The 22,761-nt window shown below is 44.9% G+C and overlaps 1 protein-coding gene across 1 annotated transcript in view; it reads right to left on the reverse strand.

The window, feature by feature from the left end:
* The window catches only part of LOC139408267 (cystic fibrosis transmembrane conductance regulator-like), a 41,232-nt gene extending 21,338 nt beyond the window's left edge, over positions 1-19,894 (reverse strand). Inside the window, exons 1-12 of the mRNA XM_071151959.1 lie at positions 19,808-19,894; positions 18,963-19,073; positions 17,381-17,492; positions 16,141-16,356; positions 15,680-15,769; positions 13,522-13,685; positions 10,602-10,727; positions 7,555-7,672; positions 5,218-5,346; positions 4,451-4,543; positions 3,117-3,293; positions 900-1,091 (exon numbers count right to left, since the gene is read on the reverse strand). Coding sequence (XP_071008060.1) covers positions 900-1,091; positions 3,117-3,293; positions 4,451-4,543; positions 5,218-5,346; positions 7,555-7,672; positions 10,602-10,727; positions 13,522-13,685; positions 15,680-15,769; positions 16,141-16,356; positions 17,381-17,492; positions 18,963-19,073; positions 19,808-19,860 — 1,581 coding nt within the window. The 5' untranslated portion in view covers positions 19,861-19,894. The remainder of the gene's footprint in view (positions 1-899; positions 1,092-3,116; positions 3,294-4,450; positions 4,544-5,217; positions 5,347-7,554; positions 7,673-10,601; positions 10,728-13,521; positions 13,686-15,679; positions 15,770-16,140; positions 16,357-17,380; positions 17,493-18,962; positions 19,074-19,807) is intronic.
* Between the last annotated feature and the right edge of the window lie 2,867 nt (positions 19,895-22,761).

A 22,761-nucleotide genomic window follows, 5' to 3' on the forward strand; every position in this document is an offset into this window, starting at 1 on the left:
TCTTTTGTAACAGCCTTTTTCAACGCAGCGGTTTACTTTGCACTTATTGGGGGGGCGGGCTGGCGCACATTTCAAACAGTGCCTCAAGACGCCTCAGGTAACACACCATCCAAATGATCTGCACCAAATCATCAATACCCCCAGGGCATGAGCGGTGCCAGTGTGCCACTAATCATTTTCACGCCTTCTCAGTAGTCTAAATGTAAAAAACAATAAATGCTACTGTACAGTAGCTCAGTTGCACAGAGTTTTCTGGTCAGGTCACGTACACAGAGATAGACAGAAACACAGATTGACAATGAATGCTCTAGTCTAGTCTAGTCTACATCCATGCTTGTGACTGAGCAAGCTGATATTCCGTCCCAATGACATAATGTGGGGTGTCCATGGCAACGGGAGTGTCAGGGACAGTAATCCAGTGACACGCCCCCCCCCCCCCCTCCCCCCAGTCTAAATGTACTGCACGACACTCAACACTGGGGCTCCACACAGGGACGGAAGGGTGTGTGTGTGTGTGTGTGTGTGTGCGTGCGTGCGTGCGTGAACTGGAGAAATATGACATCTCAACTCCTCACAAATGCTCCTGGGTAGACAGCCAGGTGGAACATATGAGTCAAGGTAGGAAAAGAGAACAGGGCTAGGAATAAGAGATGAGCAAGAGAACATGGGGAGGTAGAGAGAGTAGAATAAAAAAAAAACATCTGGTAAAAAGAGGGGATAAAAATCTTTTTTTTAATGAACGTGGATGGAAATAAAGCAAAGACAGAGGAAAGCAGAAGTAGAGAAACATCCAACACGACAACGTCAAAGACCATACCTGAGACCAAAACAATTCTAACCAAGCTAACAGCCCGACAGACAATATGACAGAGCGACAGCATATTTCCCTCCATCCGTACCTCCTCCAGCTGACAGGCCTTGATGACAGAGGTGTAGCGGAACTCGTCGTAGGTCAGGCCAAACAGGATGTTGTCACGGATGGTTCCGGGCATGATCCAGGAGGTCTGGGGGGAGAAGGAGATCCGCCCACTGTGTCTGATCTTCCCCTCCGACGGGACCAGCTCCCCCAGGATCATCATCAGCAGGGAACTCTGGGGTGGGGGGGGGCACAATATCCGAAGCGTCGAGCACAATACATGTGATGGGGTAAAATTGTGTGTTGATTTTTTTGGGGAAGTAATTCCCAGCACCATAAAGGAGATAAGCTTGGTGGTGTGTGTTAATCCTGTTGTGAAGGGAAGAAATGGAGTAAAAATATGCAGAGAGGGGAGAGATACTGTATATGTGCATCCCTAATCTATGTACAACATTACGCCCTGGAGAGAGAGGAATAATAATGTATTCTATGATATGCTATCCATTTCAGCTCACCGGGGGAAGGGATGGCGTGTAACTGTAGGTAGGGGGGCAGACACTCATCTCCAAACCTCGGATTGACTGCACTTTATAGCACCAGTAGAGGTGGAATTGAGGCATAGACACGAAGTGAGATATTTATAATATTAAGTCTTTCACTTTGTCTCAACATGTAATATATCTCAATCACATGAGGCTGGTGGCACCTTAATCGGGGAGGAGAGGCTCCTGGTAATGGCTGGAGCGGAATAGGTAGAATTGTATCCGATACATCAAACACATGGTTTCCATGTGTTGGATGCCTCTATTTGCTCGGTTCCAGACATTGGCACAGTCATAGGGTGCCACATTTCCAACAACTCAGTTCATCATATTTCTGCCCTGCTTGAGCTGCCCCGGTCAACTATAAGTGCTGTTATTGTGAAGTGGAAATGTCTAGGAGCAACAACAGCTCAGCTGCGAAGTGGTAGGCCACACAAGCTCACCGAATGGGACCGCTGAGTGCTGAAGCGCACAGCGCGTAAATATCGTCTGTCCTCGGTTGCAACACCCACTACAGAGTCCAAAACTGCCTCTGGAAGCAACTTCAGCACAAGAACTGTTCGTTGGGAGCTTCATGAAATGGGTTTCCATGGTCGAGCAGCCGCACACAAGCCGACGATCACCATGCATACTGCTACTTGCCCGAATGCATAGCGCCAACTGTAAGTTTGGTGGAGGAGGAATAATGGTCTGTGGCTGATTATCATGGTTCGGACTATGCCCCATAGTTCCAGTGAAGAGAAATCTTAACGCTACAGTGTGCTTCAACTTTGTGACAAGAGTTTGGGGAAGGCCCTTTCCTTTTTCAGCATGACAATGCCCCCATGCACAAACCAAGGACCATACATAAATGGTTTGTCGAGATCGGTGTGGAAGAACTTGACTGGCCTGCACAGAGCCCTGACCTCAACCCCATGTAACTCTTTTGGGATGAATTGGAACCCCGACTGCGAGCCAGGCCTAATCGCCCAACATCAGTGCCCGACCTTACTAATGCTCTTGTGGCTGAATGGAAAGAAGTTTACGCAGCAATGTTCCAGCGTTTACTAGAAAGCCTTCCCAGAAGAGTGGAAGCTGTTATTGCAGCAAAGAGGGGACCAACTCTATATTAATGCCCATGTCCTCCTGTGTCTCAATAATATTATTAAGATACAGTATGACCCATTGAGAAATGAGGAGCCCACACCCCACACTCCATCCACCCCTGTCATTGTTCCCAGACAGCGAGTGGTCCAATACCTTTCCTGAGCCTGTGGATCCTTAGTAAAGGGAAACATATTGAAACACACTATGAATTAGCGAGATATGAGAATCACACTTCAGCTACATTACATCTAAAGTGCACACTCTGTTGTGATGTTCCACCTGCTACACGGAAACCAAAGCATTTTAATTCACAAGATAGAATGGACGTGCGTGCATCAGCCATCAAGAATTGAACCTCTGCAAATCTTGAGCTTGGACGCTGTCATTGGAGGCGACCAACTCAAGCAGTAGCTTTCGCCGACTTAAAAGTAAGCATTCCCTCAATGGCTGATGGCCGATGGCAAAGCCGGACGCCCGATGGCTGTAGCGTAGCAGGGACGTTACAGGGACTGCAGTTGGCACATTTACAGAAATGTTGATTCGTGTACATTGTTCCTGCCAATTCAAATAAACAAAAGCCCAGACCTTGTCCGTCCAGCCCAGTGTTCCCAGACAGTGAGTGGTAGTGGTACCTTCCCAGAGCCGGTGGATCCAGCCACGGCCAGCATCTGTCCCTTCTCCAGGTACAGGCTGATGTTCTTGAGGACGGGTGTGACATACAGGTTTGTGAAGAACAACCCTGCGTCACCGTTAGGGTGGCCGTTGGCCTTGTTCTCCTGCTTAATTTTCTCAAAGAGCTCCCCGATACCCTGGAGAGGGGGAAGAGAGTCGGGTGTGAAAGAGAGACGGGGGTAGAGTGAGAGACAGAGAGAGTGAGTGAGTGAGAGAGAGAGATATTACATTGAATTTTCTCTCATACAATATGACTAGACCAGCTTGTTTGAAAAAGTGAGCTCACGTGCATACATTTCTGGCTGTAATAGGAATACTAATTGGGCATAAAATGGAAAACAGACTGGTGAGAAAATGCTATGATGAAGGCTTTACGCTGAAATGCGTCAGCCATCCGGCCGAGAACATTTTCAATATTCTGGGAATCACTGAGAAATAGGAGACTCTTGCCAGTATATTACTCAAATGTCATTATTGCCCCCTAATCCATCAACAATTCCATTGAAATCAAATCACTGGTGAGAGTGAGACTTCTGTAGGACAGTGGTTCGCAAACTGTGGGGCATGCCCCCCCCCGAGTGCGAAAGTTGCAATAGTAGAACGCATAAGGTGCAATTTCGAAATTGGGTAGTGCATCATCAGTGTTCCTCTTGTCATGTCAGTCATTGCATACCATAGAGAACTTGTCAGGAATGTCCAGATCAACTAGCCCATGTCAGCTAACAACGTTAGCTAGGTTTTTTAGAGCATAGATTTCAGTCACTCAGATATCACATGCATCCACTTTAGACATGGCAAAATTGCAATACAATTAGCTTTAAACCTGCAAAATGTTCTCTCCGCCGAAAAGAGGGGTGTGAATAGTTTGTATCATGAACAGTGCTTGTGCCCATAGAAATAGACTTGCCGCGCGAGGGGGGAGGGGGGGGGGGGGGGGGGGGTGGCTGAGTGGTTGGTTTGTTTAACCATTAACCTGGGTGACATTTTATGGGGTAGTGATTTTCCCAGCATATAAATGGGTTGGGTTTAGAATAGTTTACCACCGTCTAGCATAGCATTGCTGTTGCTTATCTAAATTAGTGCACAGTGTCTGAACACAAATGATTTTCTGCCTACTTGGGATGGTCATAAAACGTATCCATAAAATTAAATACACTGCCTGTGACATTTCAAACTGATAATGTTACTCTGTGGTAATGAATTGCCTTTTTCCTAGATAGTAGTAGGATCATTCTCAAGAAGAATAGAATGCATACATACACCTGCACGCACGCACGCACGCACACACACGTACTTCATCCCAGGAGGCGGTCACATTCACCAACTCTATCTCAGTGGTGGTCAGGTTGTACTCCAATACTTTGTACTCCTCTTTGCAGAGGTACTCCTACAGGATAGACAATGGATAACAAAACAAGAACGTTATCTTGGCAACAACAAGTCAGGTCAATACACACGCGCACACACACGTGCACACACACACACACGCTGGGCGTGTTTTGGATTCCAGATGTTGGACTGAGAGTCCAAATAATCATGTACTCAAATACTCATGTATGTGAACCCAGGTCTGGTGTGGTTATGCGGGTGTGTTTGTGTAAGCTAATTCCCGTGTCTTCTTTAGACATGATGTCAACAACATTAAAAATATAACGTAACTTACATAACCACCAAATGTAAATAAAAATAGCTCATTAACAAAACCAGAGTTATCATCAACCTATGTTAACAAGCACTCCTCTCCCCTCCACTTCCTCTTGTCAAGTCTGTACATTCCACAGGCAAATGTACACTATATACAGTATCAATAACTATAACAGGTGCTCATCCAACCCAACTCCATCTAACGTCTTAATTTAGTTTCCCCCCAACCATTACAGCCCTCGACCAGACTTCACCCAAGCAAAATGCCCAATTTGACAATGACTCAAAGTTCCAGTGTACTGTACCACATCTAGATGAACCTTCAAATCCCATCCATCCTTCTCACCTCCCCCTGTCCTTCCCACATTTCCCACTCCCTCGTTTACTCCCATACCCATGTACACAAATCCGCCTCACCTCTATCTTTGTGACCAGCGCCAGCGTGTCGTACCACATCTGTATGGAGCCGGGCAGCTGTCTGGTGAGGGTCATACGGAGCACCATGCAGTAGGAGGCAGTGGTGAAGATCCGCCTCAGGATAATGCCCTGTAGAGATCAGATTGAGATTGTACTTTATTAATCCCCATTGGGAGAATTCCATAGATTTCTAACCTCAATGTCAGAGTTGAACCTCAATGTCCACCACCATGTCAGCGATTAACCTCAATGTTAAACTCTATTTCTATGTGTTTGGCCGAGTGTGGTTCCCAATCAGAGGCAGCTGTCTTTCATTGTCTCTGATTGGGGATCATACTTAGGCAGCCCTTTTTCCCTCCTTCAGTGTGGGATCTTTGTTTGAGTGCATGTAGTTTGCACGACGAAGCTTTTGGTTCTTGGTATTGTTTATTGTTTTTTTTTCTTGGTGGAACATTTAAATAAAAGAATGTACGCCTACCACGCTGCACCTTGGTCTCCTTCCGACGGCAAACGTTACACCTGTGGTACATTCAATTGATTGGATATGATTTGGAAAGGCACACCTGTCTATATAAGGTCCCAAAGTTGACAGTTAATGTCAGAGCAAAACCCAAGCCACGAGGTAGAAGGAATTGTCCGTAGAGCTCAGAGACAAGACTGTGTCGAGGCACAGATCTGGGGAAGGGTACAAAAAAAATACCTGCGGCATTGAATGTCCCCAAGAACACAGTGGCCTCCATCATTCTTAAATGGAAGAAGTTTGGAACCACCAAGACTCTTCCTAGAGCTGGTCGCCTGACCAAACTGAGCAATCAGGGGTGAAGGGCCTTGGTCAGGGAGGTGACCAAGAACCCGATGGTCACTCTGATAGAGCTCCAGAGTACCTCTGTGGAGATGAGAGAACCTTCCAGAATGAAAACCATCTCTGCAGCAGTCCATCAATCAGGCCTTTATGACAGAGTGGTCAGATGGATGCCACTCCACAGTAGAAGGCACATGACAGCCCGCTTAGAGTTTGCCAAAAGGCACCATAAGGATTCAGACCATGAGAAACAAGATTCTCTAGTCTGATGAAAACAAAATTGAACTCTTTGACCTGAATGCCAAGTGTCACGTCTGGAGAAAACCTGGCACCATCCCTTCGGTGAAGCATGGTGGTGGCCGCATTATGCTGTGGGGATGTTTTTCAGTGGCAGGGTCTGGGATCGAGGCAAAGAGGAACGGAGCAAAGTACAGAGAGATACTTTTTTTAAATGATTGTTTACCCTTTTTCTCCCCAATTGGTAGTTACAGCCTTGCCCCATCGCTGCATCTCCCGTACGGGAGATTCGAGAGCCATGCGTCCTGCAAAACACAACCCTGCCAAGCCGCTCTGTTTCTTGACATACTGCTCACTTAACCAGAAGCCAGCCGCACCAATGTGTTGGAGGAAACACCATACAACTGGCGAATGTGTCAGCTTGCATGCGCCCAGCCCGCCACAGGAGTTGCTAGAGTGTGATGGGACAAGGACATCCCGGGCCGGCCAAACCCTCCCCTAACGGCGCTGGGCCAATTGTGCATCGCCTCTTGGGTCTCCCGGTCGTGGCCAGCTATGTGACAGCTCGGGATCGAACCCGGATCTGTAGTGATGCCTCAAGCACTGTGATGCAGTGCTTTAGACCGCTGCGCCACCTGGGAAGCCCTACAGAGAGATCCTTGACGAATACCTGCTACAGTGCACTCAGGAACTCAGACTGGGGTGAAGGTTAATCTTCCAACAGGACAACGACCCTAAGCACACAGCCAAGACAACGCAGGAGTGGCTTCGGGACAAGTCTCTGAATGTCCTTGAGTGGACGCTCCCCATCCATCCTGACTGAGCTTGAGAGGATCTGCAGAGATGAATGGGAGAAAATCCCCAAATGCAGGTGTGCCAAGCTTGTAGAGTCATACCCAAGAAGACTCAAGGCTGTAATCGATTACAGCTGTAATCGCTGCCAAAGGCGCTTCAACAAATTACTGAGTTAAAGGGTCTTTTTATTTTTATTTTTTTTTGCAAAATAAATGTAAAACCAGTTTTTGCTTTGTCGTTATGGGCTATTGTGTGTAGGTTGATAAAACATTTTAATCAATTTTAGAACAAGGCTTTAATCTAACAAAATGTGGGAATACTTTCCGAATGCAGTGTATGTGAAAATGGTGCACTTCCTTTATTAATCACCAAGTGGAAATTCATTGGTCGTACTTTGTCATAGTAAAAAACAAACAATACAAATACAAATACTCACCACATAAAAAACATCCCAAGTAAATAAAAAATGGATATAAATATACAAAGGCCAGTGGAAAAAGTACCTTGCTGAGGGCGTGTGGCACAATGGCTGACACGATGACCAGGATGGCAGAGAAGAAGTAGGAGGCGCTGTAGAAGTAACGCAGAGAACCAATCTTCCGCGTCAATGACATCTCATCCCTGTAAGAGGAAGGTGGGGGATTCATTTTATATAATACTTCCTATTACGTAACCTCTCTTACGTTTGTATTTTAAATCATTTTCTTATTCATTGGAATTATTCGGTCTTCTCATTGAAAAAACATAGTTAACGCCAAATTTGGACTAGACAAGGAAGCCAAGGTCACAAGACGCCTTGTCAAAGGTCTTGACGCAGAGGCGCCAATAGGTGGACAGACATCAACAGGGGAATCCAATTATGTATTTAGGCCCAATTCACCCAAATCAGACAGGGATTAAACATTGGCAATTGACTCAAGGATTGACTAGACTACACAATGCAGGAGTGTTTCTCTGATTGGCTTTGTTTGTGAATGTCGTGTGTCATGATCATAGATGGCAATTAATCCTCCCTTTGAGCTTCGGCTCATATTTAATGGAATTGAAGTGAAAATATCTTGATGGGAATCTTATTTATTAATGAGAGTCACAGGTCATCTATCCCAGCTAACAGTTTTTGATTCCCAGAAGATCTCTGGTGGATGGGATAGTGTTCCTACCATGACCTTTCACCTCAGAGTATTAGAGTTAGAGAAGGGATGGGCAACTCCAGTCCTCAGGTGCCTGACTGGTGTCACACTTTTGCCCCAGCCCCAGTTAACACACATGACTCCAATAATCAATTAAACACGATCTTCAGTTTAGAATGAAATGAGTTTAATCAGCTGTGTTTGCTAGGGATGGTGAAAAGATGTGACACCACTCTGGCACCCGAGGACTGGAGTTGCCCATCCCTGTGTTAGAGTCAAAGCATGATCACTTTCCCCATAGTTCTCGGAATGTTACCAGCAAACAAAATGTGGGCTCAATGCATGCTAAAATATGGGTCCCGAGTAGGGTGCCAATATTGGGCCAATGCGCTTTTGCTCATCTGCTCATGGGCTTATTTTAGGCTAAGTGAAATCTGCCTTACCAGTAATGTGCTGCCCACACTGGGCCACACTGGGAAAATGCCTTGGGGGCCAACGTGGATTTTCCCAGTGTTGTCCCAGTGTTATTTTGGCATTAACATGTGTCACATATCAGTTCGCAAACAATGTAGCAAAAAATGAATTGAGTTAATAAAGCCGCATATAAACATGGTCTCTTTTTTGTTTTCTTGAATAAGGCAGCTACAAAATGTGTTTAAGCAGAAAATACAGAGTGTAGGGGTTGGTAAGCTTCTCTAGTTGCGTTGTGATTGGCTCAGTGTTCTGTCACTCTTGGGAATACTACGTCACTGCAAAATCTAAAGGGAGTGATTGAATGTCAAGTCAAATCAAATTAAACACACTGTTTGTATTTTACCATTATTCCCAGTCACCTTGCCGTGGTTAAATGCGGTGGTTCACACTTTCAGTTTTGCGCGAATGCTGCCATCTATGCACGGTTTCTGGTCTGGGTAGTTTTTAATAGTCACAGTGGGAACAACATCCCCTATACACTTCCTGATGAACTCAGTCACTATGTCCGTGTATACATCAATGTTATTCTCAGAGGCAACCCAGAACATATCCCAGTCTCGTGATCGAAACAATCTTGAAGCATTAATTCCGATTGGCCAGACCAGCGTTGAATAGACCTTAGCACGGGTACTTACAGTTTGAGTTTCTGCCTATAGGAAAGGAGGAGCAGAATAGAGTCGTGATCTGACTTGCTGAAGGGAGGGCGGGCAGGGGAGGGCCTTGCAGCCCCCTTGGGTGCTGCCATAGATTTACATTAGAAGTGTCCATCTGGCCTCCCGAGTGGCGCAGCGGTCTAAGGCACTGCATCACAGTGCCCGGATTCGATCCCAGGGTGTGTCACAACCGGCTGTTGTGACAATTGGGCGGCGCACAATTGACAAATCGTCGTCCGGGTTAGGGGAGGGTTTGGCCGGGGGGGCTTTACTTGGCTCATCTCACTCTAGCGACTCCTTGAGGCGGGCCGGGTGCCTGAAGGCTGACTTCGGTCATCAGTTGAACGGTGGTACAGTGACACATTGGTATAGCTGGCTTCAGGGTTAAGTGGACGTGGGTTAAGAAGCGCGGTTTGTTGGGTCATGTTTCGGAGGATGTGGGACTTCCCCTTTGCCTATCCCGAGCCCATTGGGGAGTTGCAGTAATGAGACAAGATAGTAATTGGATTGCAATTGGATATCCCGAAATAGGGGTAAAATGCAAAACAATTGAATAAATAAAAATAAGTGCCCATCCAAGAAGGCTCAAGGTCATTGGCCACAGATAAAATTACATCAAATCACATTATATCTACCGTAGCTTTGATTGGACTGCAAGCTAGACAAGCAGTCATCATCATGAATCACGTTGACAATCCACTGTCAGGGATTCCCCCGGTACTGCTGCTCATTCCATTCAGCAGCTCCGGAGGTCTACGTCACCAGCACTCTAGGCGTCACTGAACTGGATTCATTTCACGGTAAGGTCTACTACACCTGTTGTATTCGGCGCATGTGACTGGGCTTGGTGTGGGCTGGCCCGTGTTGGGCTGGTGTGGGATTGGTGTGGGCTAGCCTGTGTTGGGCTTGTTGTTGGGTTGCCTGTGTCAGGCTGGTGTGGGCTAGCCAGTGCCCACCTTGCCCACTGAATACCAACATGGGGCCAATGAAGTCATGTTTGCTGAATTGCCTTAAAAATTGCTCGTTAGGTCACTTGGCTCTGTTGATGTACAGCACGTGTCAAACTCATTCCACAGGGGGCCACGTGTCTGCAAGTTTTCATCAACCCTTGTATTCGATTGATGAATTAACGTCACCAACTAGTAAGGAACTCTCCTCACCTGGTTGTCTAGGTCTTAATTGAAAGGAAAAAACAAAAACCTGCAGACACTCGGCCGCCGTGGAGTATGACACCCCCGATGTACAGTATTAGGTTGTAGTTAGGTTATGGAGGGTTTTGTATGTGTGTCTTACTGTCTGATGTTCTTGATGATGGTCTCCATCACCTCCTCCCAGCCGTAGGCCTTCACTGAGTGGATGTTCTCTACTATCTCGGAGGTCAGAGCCAGGCGACGACTGATCATCCCTGCTCTTTTCTGCCTGATTATAGGACCCCCCCACACACACACAAACACACACACACACACACACACACACACACACACACAAACACACACACACACACACAAACACACACACACACACAAACACACACACACACAAACACAGAATAAGACACGTACAGTGCCTTGCGAAAGTATTCAGCCCCCTTGAACTTTGCAACATTTTGCCACATTTCAGGCTTCAAACATAAAGATATAAAACTGTATTTTTTTGTGAAGAATCAACAACAAGTGGGACACAATCATGAAGTGGAACGACATTTATTGGATATTTCAAACTTTTTTAACAAATCAAAAACGGAAAAATTGGGCTTGCAAAATTATTCAGCCCCTTTACTTTCAGTGCAGCAAACTCTCTCCAGAAGTTCAGTGAGGATCTCTGAATGATCCAATGTTGACCTAAATGACTAATGATGATAAATACAATCCACCTGTGTGTAATCAAGTCTCCGTATAAATGCACCTGCACTGTGATAGTCTCAGAGGTCCGTTAAAAGCGCAGAGAGCATCATGAAGAACAAGGAACACACCAGGCAGGTCCGAGATACTGTTGTGAAGAAGTTTAAAGCCGGATTTGGATACAAAATGATTTCCCAAGCTTTAAACATCCCAAGGAGCACTGTGCAAGCGATAATATTGAAATGGAAGGAGTATCAGACCACTGCAAATCTACCAAGACCTGGCCGTCCCTCTAATCTTTCAGCTCATACAAGGAGAAGACTGATCAGAGATGCAGCCAAGAGGCCCATGATCACTCTGGATGAACTGCAGAGATCTACAGCTGAGGTGGGAGACTCTGTCCATAGGACAACAATCAGTCGTATATTGCACAAATCTGGCCTTCATGGAAGAGTGGCAAGAAGAAAGCCATTTCTTAAAGATATCCATAAAAAGTGTCGTTTAAAGTTTGCCACAAGCCACCTGGGAGACACACCAAACATGTGGAAGAAGGTGCTCTGGTCAGATGAAACCAAAATTTAACTTTTTGGCAACAATGCAAAACGTTATGTTTGGCGTAAAAGCAACACAGCTGAACACACCATCCCCACTGTCAAACATGGTGGTGGCAGCATCATGGTTTGGGCCTGCTTTTCTTCAGCAGGGACAGGGAAGATGGTTAAAATTGATGGGAAGATGGATGGAGCCAAATACAGGACCATTCTGGAAGAAAACCTGATGGAGTCTGCAAAAGACCTGAGACTGGGACGGAGATTTGTCTTCCAACAAGACAATGATCCAAAACATAAAGCAAAATCTACAATGGAATGGTTCAAAAATAAACATATCCAGGTGTTAGAATGGCCAAGTCAAAGTCCAGACCTGAATCCAATCGAGAATCTGTGGAAAGAACTGAAAACTGCTGTTCACAAATGCTCTCCATCCAACCTCACTGAGCTCGAGCTGTTTTGCAAGGAGGAATGGGAAAAAATGTCAGTCTCTCGATGTGCAAAACTGATAGAGACATACCCCAAGCGACTTACAGCTGTAATCGCAGCAAAAGGTGGCACTACAAAGTATTAACTTAAGGGGGCTGAATAATTTTGCACGCCCAATTTTTCAGTTTTTGATTTGTTAAAAAAGTTTGAAATATCCAATAAATGTCGTTCCACTTCATGATTGTGTCCCACTTGTTGTTGATTCTTCACAAAAAAATACATGTTTTAAATCATTATGTTTGAAGCCTGAAATGTGGCAAAAGGTCGCAAAGTTCAAGGGGGCCGAATACTTTCGCAAGGCACTGTACGTACACACACATACACACACCAGATGATACAATTCAATTCCAAGTTCAGAGAGATGGCTGAGGATAAACATCCAAACTTGGTGAGTCTGCATGTTAATTAACCAGATTTATTCCTGGGTAAAAAGGTTTTTGTCCGAATACACTGTGGTATTATAGGTGTCACGTTTATGGGAGGGTCACAGCAGTGTGTAGGAGGGAGATTCCAAGATGTGGGAAGTGTGCAGGAGGACATGGGACAGAGGAAGGTGTAGTTTTGGTGGGAACAGTTGTCAACTGTAGGGGTGCCCATGTTGCTGGGGATCAGAGGTGTCCGGTTCGAGAGAGGCAAGTTGAGGTGGCCAGGGTCAGAGTAGTGCAGAAGATATTGTATGCTGAGGCAGTGAAGAAAGCAGAGGAAGCTGGATCAAGGGTGAGGGATTCTGAGAGGATCCCTGTGAATAGTAGATCTGTGCCAGAACAGAGGGACAGGCCAATGAGTGATATATGTTTCAGTAAGGTTGGCTTCTTAGCATTCAATAGCCATGGATATCAATTGTACCGCAGAGGTGGAACGTAAGTCACAGAAAATAGATGTTGTGGCGGCAGCTGCAGGGAAGTACTTGGGGGGTACGAGATTTGACTTCAGAAGAGTTACAGGGCGTGTTGAGTGGTAGTGTCCGGTCCACACTGGTCTTGGCCTGGGGTAGGGTCAGATCGGGTTAAAGTAGTGGAATAAGGTCGTTTGCCCTTTTCCCCATTTTATATCACAAAGTTGAATGGATGTGTATTGTAGTTCAGTTGGGTGGCGCTAATGCAATATATTGGATGCCAACCGCCATTAAACTCCACCGCAGAAGAAGACTTTCCAGGCAGTGGGGAAAAAACCTTGTTAGCATTTATCAGTTTCTTTCTGTTATCTGCGTGTCCAATATCAAACGTGAGTAACCCGCCATATTGACTACACGTTTCTTACTATTTTGTGTCAATTGATGCGCATTTAACGATGCAATGTTGCTTACTAGTGGTAGAATGTTAGTCCAGTACCAACCTGTGAGGCCCCATCTTCTGTGAGAGGCAGGCCTGTACGATGCCCAGCAGGGTGAGGGCAGCCAGGGCACAGAAACCATTCACCTCAATCAGTTCCCAGATCAAACCCACACACAGGATACACTGCAGAGGGGTGATCCACACAAAGTGGGCCAGGCCAAGGCTCTGCAACACACATGAATGTGTGAAGAGAGATGCAGCAACACAATACTGTTTGTAAAAGCTTTTAAGTGATATCAAACTCAACGGTGACGAAGACATGGATGTCTCACGGTATGGTGGGTTATGCACCATGGGTAAACTTTGGTTAACACCTTAGTCTCCTGAATGTGTTTGGCATTCAGGTCCAAAGAGTCTCTTTCTGACCACTTCTTCCATGGGTGAACATGTATGGAGAGTTTTGTTTCAATCAAAAGGAATGCTGTCAAAATGGGATTGAATTCAAATGTATTACCCTGCCATGCCTGTCAGGTGGATGGATTGTCTTGGCAAAGGAGAGATGCTCACTGACAGGGATGTAAACAAATTTGTGAGCAACATTTTTTGAGAAATAAGCTTTTTGTGTGTATAGAACATTTCTGGGACCTTTTATTTCAGCTCATGAAACCTGGGACCAACACTTTAAATGTTATGTTTATATTTTTGTTCAGTGTATAAACGCAACATGCAAAGTGTTGGTCCCATGTTTCATGAGCTGAAATAAAAGATCCCAGAAATGTTCCATACGCACAAAAGGTTTACATCCCTGTTAGTGAGCATTTCTCCTTTTCCAAGATAATACGTCCAACTGACAGTTGTGGCATATCAAGAAGCTGATTAAACAGCATAATCATTAAACAGGTGCACCTTGTGCTGGGGACAATAATGGCCACTCTAAAATGTGCAGTTTTGGCACATTGCCACAGATGTCTCAAGTTTTGAGGAAGCGTTCAATTGGCATGCTGACTGCAGGAATGTCCACCAGAGCTGTTGGCAGTGAATTTAATGTTACATTCTCTACCATAAGCCACTTCCAACGTCATTTTAGAGAATTTGGCAATACGTCCAACCAGCCTCACAACCGCAGACCCCTTGTAACCACGCCAGCCCAGGACCTCCACATCTGGCTTCTTCACCTGTGGGATCATCTGAGACCAGCTACACGGACAGCTGGTGTAACTTGGCTTTGCACAACCAAAGAATTTCTGCACAAACTGCCAGAAACCGTCTCAGGGAAGCTTATCTACGTGCTCGTCGTATTTACCAGGGTCTTGACCTGACTGAAGTTCAGCGTTGTAATCGACTTCAGTGGGCAAATGCTCATCTTCGATGGCCACTGGCACACTGGAGAAGTGTGCTCTTCACAGATGAATCACGGATTCAACTGTACAGGACAGATGTACAGGGGCGAGCCGTTTGCTGATGTCAACATTGTGAACAGAGTGCCCAATGGTGGCAGTGGGGTTATGGTATGGGCAGGCATAAGCTTTGGACAACAAACTCAATTGCATTTTATCAATGGCAATTTGAATGCACAGAGATACCGTGACGAGATCCTGAGGGCCATTGTCGTGTCATTCTTCCGCCGCCATCACCTCATGTTTCAGAATGATAATGCACGGCCCCATTTCGCAAGGATCTGTACACAATTCCTGGAAGGTGAATATTTCCCAGTTCTACCATGGCCTACCACCAGACATGTCACTCATTGAGCATGTTTGGGATGCTCTGAATCGATGTGTACAACAGCGTGTTCCGGTTCCACCCAATATCCAGTAACTTCGCACATCCATTGAAGAGGAGTGGGACACCACAGGATAAAATGAACAGCCTGATCAAATCTACAGAATGAGAAGGAGATGTGTCGTGCTGCATGAGGCAAATGTTGGTCACACCAGATACTGATCAGTTTTCTGATCCCCACCCCTACCTTTATTTTTAAAAGGTATCTGTGACCATCTGTATTCCCAGACATGTGAAATCCATAGATTAGGAATTTATGAATTGATTTAAATGGACTGATTTCCTTTCATGAACTGTAACTCAGTAAAGCCTTTGAAATTGTCACATGTTGCGTTTTTATTATTTTGTTCAGTGTAAGTAAATTATTTGGGTCCTTAATTCTCATCCATATTGTTGAGGTTAGGGTTAGTACAGCAGATGAGTTGGGTGGTTCTTACCTCATCCAGCTTGTTGAGGTGGGCTGACATCAGGCTGACTAGCTGACCTGTGCTGATCTTGTCCAGGACCCGGCTGGACAGCTTCAGAGTCTTGGGGGTTGAATGTCAGGGGTTAGGACGGACACAAAGGGTTAAAAACGTGACACATGAGAGGCTGCTGTGTGACCTTAGGAGGCTGTAGCAGCTACATAGCTGACCCTCACACCAGAGAGTGGCTACACTGAAGAGGGTGATGTGGATCTGCATGCATGCCTAGGTGGTGGCATGTCAGATGCACACAAACACTCACCACTTCCTCCCCACACACACCACTTCCCCCTCCCACACACACCACGTCCCCCTCCCACACACACCACTTACTCCCCACACACACACTACTTCCCCCTCCCACACACATCACTTCCTCCCCACACACACCACTTCCCCCTCCCACACACACCACTTCCCCCTCCCACACACACCTTCTTATAGATGAGGCTGAAGAGAGCGATGCGTATCTGCATGCCCAGGTGGTGCAGCCCAAAGATGGCTGGCTGCAGGAGCAGGAAGCGAGTGATGAAGAGAAGACTGAGACCCAGGGCCAGGTAGTAGCCCTGCTCCCGCTCCGGGGCATGAAAGGGGTCAAACGAGGCAATGATACGACCCAGGAGCTGGGGCTGCACTGCCTTCGACGCCTCCTGGAAGAAAAGAGAGAAAAAAAAATATATCTGTCATGCTATAATGATCCGTGTGTTCCTGAAAATCTGAAGTAGCCTGTATAATGAAAAACGTATGAAGTATAGGGGAGGGGTGCGGGGAAAAAGGTTGCCCTACAAAACTGAATTTGGTGGCACTTTGATATGATCTTAATGATATACCTTGATACCTCTGCTCTTAATCTCCCATAAACCCTGAACTGATGGGCATTCCTAAAAGGTTCCATGGGGATCACCTCACACCACCAGGTTACGCAAGACCTGCTGCTGAAGTCAAACTTCCTCACCGAGCGGAGGAAACTGGGATACTCACACGGCAGTGAAACATGCTTCTTCTCCATACTATGGTCATGCCGCTAATTCACTAGTAAGTACCACACAGGTACAGGACAGAACAGGCTAACAGCTAGCCTGGGTTGGGTTGAGGTCAGTTCCATTCCAGTTCCAAATCCCGCCAATTCACGAAGTGAATTTGAACTCAGTTCATGTGTTGAATGAGAAACTGAAACTCCCCATTGACAAATGATCCCGTTTTTTTTTTAATTCTAGAATTGGAACGTCCATTCCCTTCCTGAATTGAAATGGAATTGACTGCACACACAACCCTATCAATGGTATAACACCTCTGCTGTCACAATATATGATCTGTTCTCATATGAGAGATCCTGTATGAGAGACAGATGCACTTCAAAGGGGCAAAATAACACTATAATAAGACCCAAATGGCAACCCACATTTTAAATACAAGGTTGTTCATCACCTGGTATCGTAGTAATAAAGTATGCAGGCCTTTATAACAATCGGGGCTGACTCCGGTTGTGGCGAGCCCACAATGTGTGCAGGCTTTCGCTCTAGCCAAGCTCTACGACACCCGATCAAATAGATCGTTATTCGGTTTTATATAGAGTTTGACTAATGTGGGTTAGTTAAACTAGAGCAACACATTTTCTTTTTAACTAACTGCAACCGTTGGACACCTGTGCTTCATGTGGAGAGATGGACTCACCCCAAAGTACAGCAGGATTCCGTAGAACACAAAAGGCCAGAGGAAACAACGGGAGAGCGCCCGCAGAAGCCGAGGCTTCTTCTTGGCCGATGCCACTTCTCGGTCCCATTCTCTACACCAGGAAAACAGAGCGGAGAAGTTAGAATCTATCTGGGAAAACACACACACACACACACACACACACATTGGCTGACAGTAAAAGTAAAGTAGGGGCACATTGTTCAGGGCCCTGGTGTATAACCTGGGCACTTTGGCTGACTTGTTAAACGGAGTGCAGAGACCTTGACGAACGAAGGAGAAAAAGAGGTAAGAGAGAAATGTGAGAATTTGTGAGAAAAAGAGAGCGGAGGGAGGGAAAAATGCAGAGAGGGGAGAAAAAAAAGGTGATGAGCGAGAGAGAGAGAGAGAGAGACAGGGACAGAGAGAGGGTAAGAGAATGTGTGATTGCACATGATAGATGGAGGGACCTTACCAACATGTTAATTCAAGGTAAAGTTCAAATTCCCATGCAGCTACCAGCAGAATTTGGCAGATAAAAAAAATGCACATAATTCAGCACTCTCTGGACAACTGGCCCTTTCAAAGGTTGACTTTCACACCTATTTAAAGGGCTGCTGGCACACTTTACTGTGACACTGTCCCTACCCTCACCCCATAGTGGCCCAGCATGGGACATGGTTGTGTTTATTTTGTTTTCGGGGACAAAAAAACATGCGTGGCATATAACAGGTGGCCTAAGATCCTCCCCTTTTTTCTTTCTACAATCCTTTCAAAGGTGTGACATTTACACACATCACAGAACGGGGACAGAGCAGAAAGGACGTACAGTGAAGGGAAAGGGGAGAGAGACAGAGAAAGGGCCAGAGAGATTGAGAGGAGAAATTGACCGAATTAATTAGAGAGAGAAAGAGAGTGGTGAGAGGAATGAGAGAAAGAGAATGAGATTGAAAAATAGGAAAAGTGCATAGAGATTGAGAGAAGAGAGAGCGAAAGCAGAGAGAGCGTGTGAGAGAGAGAGAGAGAGAGAGAGAGAGAGAGGACAGTATAGAGAGGGCCCAGCCTGCCCCACCCCGCCTCCGGTGTGTTTATTTGGGACATGCCAAAGTTTATGTTTGTCTGCCCCTTTCCAACCAAAGGCCATCCCATATTTTAGGTTAGCGTGGGTCATCTAGAATTTCCAGTTCTTTAGCTAATCATTGCGATCATTGAATGGGGGGGGGGTTAAATACACTTTAGCCCCGAAGGGCAGTAAGAAACATCCATTCTCAACTCTCTCAACTCAACAAGACAACAACAAAGAAGGGACCAACAACCCCAACAGGAGCACGTTGATCTATTGTTATGGCCTGGGGCTGATCCTTTGGGACATGTGTTTGTGTTCCGTATCATTGAAATGGCTGGAATCAAATATGGACAGGAGTTAAAATAGGTAATCAAAGCACAGCACGGTGTGTGCAAACGTGTGTGCGTAATGAAGACAAAAAGAAAGTCATTTAGAATTGAGTAACTTCCAAGGATGCACAGGTGTGTTCAACATGCCTTGAATGTTCATAAAGGGAGACACTTTGGCTGATTTGCAAACCTTTCCAGTCGTTCAGAAAGATTGTCCGCCAGATCAAACGACGGTGCTTTGTAAACATCGGTCAAATCCAACTTCTTTCTGAAGCCCTTCCTCAACAGTGGAGATGTCCACCTGCAATACAACACAATGGATGGGTATGGGAGGTTTGCTTGGTGAAAAAGTATAGAATATGATAGCCTACTTCTGAGGTACCTACAGTAGACCAATCTCCTCTGAAGTTGAGCACAGATAAGCCTGCTCAAGACCTTAATACATTGTATTAAGCAAACGCCCATGCAGTCATATAGGATGGCAAAATCATACATTCATTATATCAGCAGCATGCATGTAGCATGATAATTAGGCCAAGGTCTACAATTTAGATAGCTGCATAATTTTTTTTTTTTTTTTAAAAGCAATCCTAAATCTGTTACATAATGAGTTTTGGGATGGCATGGGCTTTTCCCATGACAGGACGCGTGTGGTGAGTGTTGTAGCCTACATGACACTATACATATACACTATACATGCAGGACAAACGACGAGAGATGTTCAATATCATTGACTCATGTCATACAAAGATATCACAATTGAAAGATGGAGCGCAAAGAGCTGCTGGAATTTCATCTCGGAGCTAAACACACAAGAAACGGTCCTTGGAGCATATTTGCACGTTCGTTTTTAGCATTTACAAGAATCTACTAAAAGTGAACATTGAAAAATAATACGATTCCTGTGACCTGAATTGCCGAAAAACTGACTCTGTCCCCTTTCACCAATGCGCTCTCCATATCTGGCAACAGCCTCTGGCAAATCATTCAAGTGTTTATTTACGACATATATGAAGAAAACATATCATTCCTTACCAGAATACATATTTGGAGAGGAAGTTTGCATCTTCCACGGGTGACTTCTGCATCCTAAGAGCACCGCCAGTTTTATTTCACTGCACCTGTGTCCTATCGCTTCCCCTTTTCTCGTGGATGACCGCTAGTTCTCTTCTGACTGTCCCAGCTTGTGCCGACTGTATAAATGCGCCGAGCAGAGGTGATGTCACTGGTGTGAAATTGTCTCCAAGCCGGAGCTGCGACCACTATCCAAACAACTAACACACAATGCAGAGCACACAACACACAGACCGCAGCAAATGGGCTGTCTTGTCCTTGCCTCGATCCCGACAATGAGAACACGTTGGTTAGCGAGAGAGAATCCTTTATGGACTCTCCAAACATCCCGGAGTGCGTCATTTCCATACTGACAAGCCTCTTCAAAAACGTACACGGGTTGCATATTGTAGCAACCCAATTTGCGGAGACATAAACTACTACATCTATAATGGCGCACCAATTTTTAGCAGGCAGGTTTCAAAGAAATCACCTCTTCTGCAATTATGTCAATTTATTTGAATCAAAAGGGTATGTGATCTCATTAATTTGTTAGACTGAATATGTCCTTCAGAAAACCCAGTTACATCACCTGGGCTCCAAGCAATGTCTCAGAATAAGACTAGATGATGGAGTTAGTTAGTCTGGAGAATATTAAAGAAAAAGTAAGCTACTGTCCTGGCATCTTCTGGTCTGTTCCATGAAATGAGTCCTTTTGCGCTACATTAAATGATGTGCACTTTAATATAGACCACTTTGAAAATTAAATGAATCAGATTTTTTTTATATGAATAAAGACATTTGTGAAATTCAGCGTTTTGACAAGTCCCTCTGGGCACTCCTCTCCAAGCGTTCTCCTCCAAGTTATCACTATCATTGCACAGCTCTAATTATTTCGTTGCTTTGACAAAGTCATTTCTGACAATTATTATTTATTTCATGCGATTAGTGATTAATAAAAAAGTTTTTAAAAACTTTCCCTCATTTTAATGTCAACCCTGTTATGTGACCTGAACTCTCGTTTTAATATGGTGAAACTATTCATTAAATTTAAAAAAATTCAAAAGAAAAATTTTACCTCTAATAGTCAACTCATTATGTAAAATAATAACCCTGTTACTTTATTTGGCACTTAATAGGCACTTACTATAGTTTAAAATATACATTTTAATTAACCTCTTGAGATGGGAAAACATGTTTTTTATTAAGTTGAACATGTGCTCTTCATGGCATAATATATACTGAACAAAAATATAAACGCAACATGTAACTATTTCAAATATTTTACTGAGTTACAGTTCATTTGAGTAAATCAGTCAATTGAAATAAATTCAATAGGCCCTAATCTATGGATTTTACATGACTTGGAATACAGATATGCATCTGTTGGTCACAGATACCTTACAAAAAGGGTAGGGGCTTTGATCAGAAAACCAGACAGTATCTCGTGTGACCAACATTTGCCTCATGCAGGGAAACGCATCTCCTTCGCATAGAGTTGATCAGGCTGTTGATTGTGGCCTGTGGAATGTTGTCCCAGTCCTCTTCAATGGGTGTGCGAAGTTTCTGGATATTGGTGGGAGGTGGAACACGCTGTCGTACACATCGATTCAGAGCACCAAAAAATGCTCAATGGGTGACATGTCTGGTCAGTATGTAGGCAATCTAAGAACTGGGACATTTTCAGTTTCCAGGAATTATGTACAGATCCTTGTGACATGGGGTCGTGCATTATCATGCTGAAACATGAGGTGATGGCGGCGGATGAATGACAGGATCAGGATCTCATCACGGTATCTCTGTGCATTCAAATTGCCACCGATAAAATGTAATTGTGTTCATTGTCCGTAGTTTATGCCTGCCCATACCATAACCCCACTGCCACCACGGGGCACTCTGTTCACAACGTTGACATCAGCAAACCGCTCGCCCTCACAACTCCATTCTTACATATACTCCCTCTCCGGCGCTCTAGGTCACCAGGCTGCGCATTATTATGCACACCTGTCACCATCGTTACGCGTACAAGCGCCTCACCAGACTCACCTTCCCTATATCTGTCATTCGCTTTGTTTCCTTCCCCAGGCGTTATTGTTTCATGTCTGTACGCTGCTCGTGGTTCTTGTTTTGTCCATGTTCTTTTATTTATTAATTAAATTATTCACTCCCTGTACTTGCTTCCCGACTCTACAGAATAACTTCTCACCAAATGGATGCATTAGGGAGTGTTTTTTGTTTTGGTAGGTGCCATCGGAGTGCCGCTCAAGGGCAAGTGAGGATGCCTCAGCCTGCTCTTAAGATTCACAAGACTCAGTTGTGTTGTGTGACAAAACTGCACATTTTAGAGTGGCCTTTTATTGTCCCCCGCACAAGGTGTACCTGTGTAATGATCATGCTGTTTAATCAGCTTCTTGATATGCCACTCCTGTCAGGTGGATGAATTATCTTAGCATAGGAGAAATGCTCACTAACAGGTATGTAAACATATGTGTGCACAAAATTTGAGAGAAATAAGCTTTTTGTGTGTATGGAAAGTGTCTGGGATCTTTTATTTCAGCTCATGAAACCTGGGACCAACACTTTACTTGTTGCGTTTGCATTTTTGTTCAGTTTAAAAATGAGATGATTTTTTTTTTAAATTCAACAAGTTACACTACACAAAAAGGGACTCGTTTTGTGGAATGACCCTTTTACACTTCGAAATAGCAAGAGAAACGTCACAGTGTGAGATACATTCAATAGCTTTACAATCAAATAGAGTAAATAATACACAACCGGTCCTGGCATTCATCATTGCGTGCAACTGGCATTCATCATCATGCACACCTGGACTCCATCACTTCACTGATTACCTCCCCTATATCTGTCACCTCCTGAGGTCCATTCCACAGGCAGAATTGATGATGTGCTTCATGTCTATACGCTACTTGTGTTTG

The sequence above is a fragment of the Oncorhynchus clarkii genome, chromosome 1 (genome assembly GCF_045791955.1).
Source record: "Oncorhynchus clarkii lewisi isolate Uvic-CL-2024 chromosome 1, UVic_Ocla_1.0, whole genome shotgun sequence".
Taxonomy (NCBI): Eukaryota; Metazoa; Chordata; class Actinopteri; order Salmoniformes; family Salmonidae; genus Oncorhynchus; species Oncorhynchus clarkii.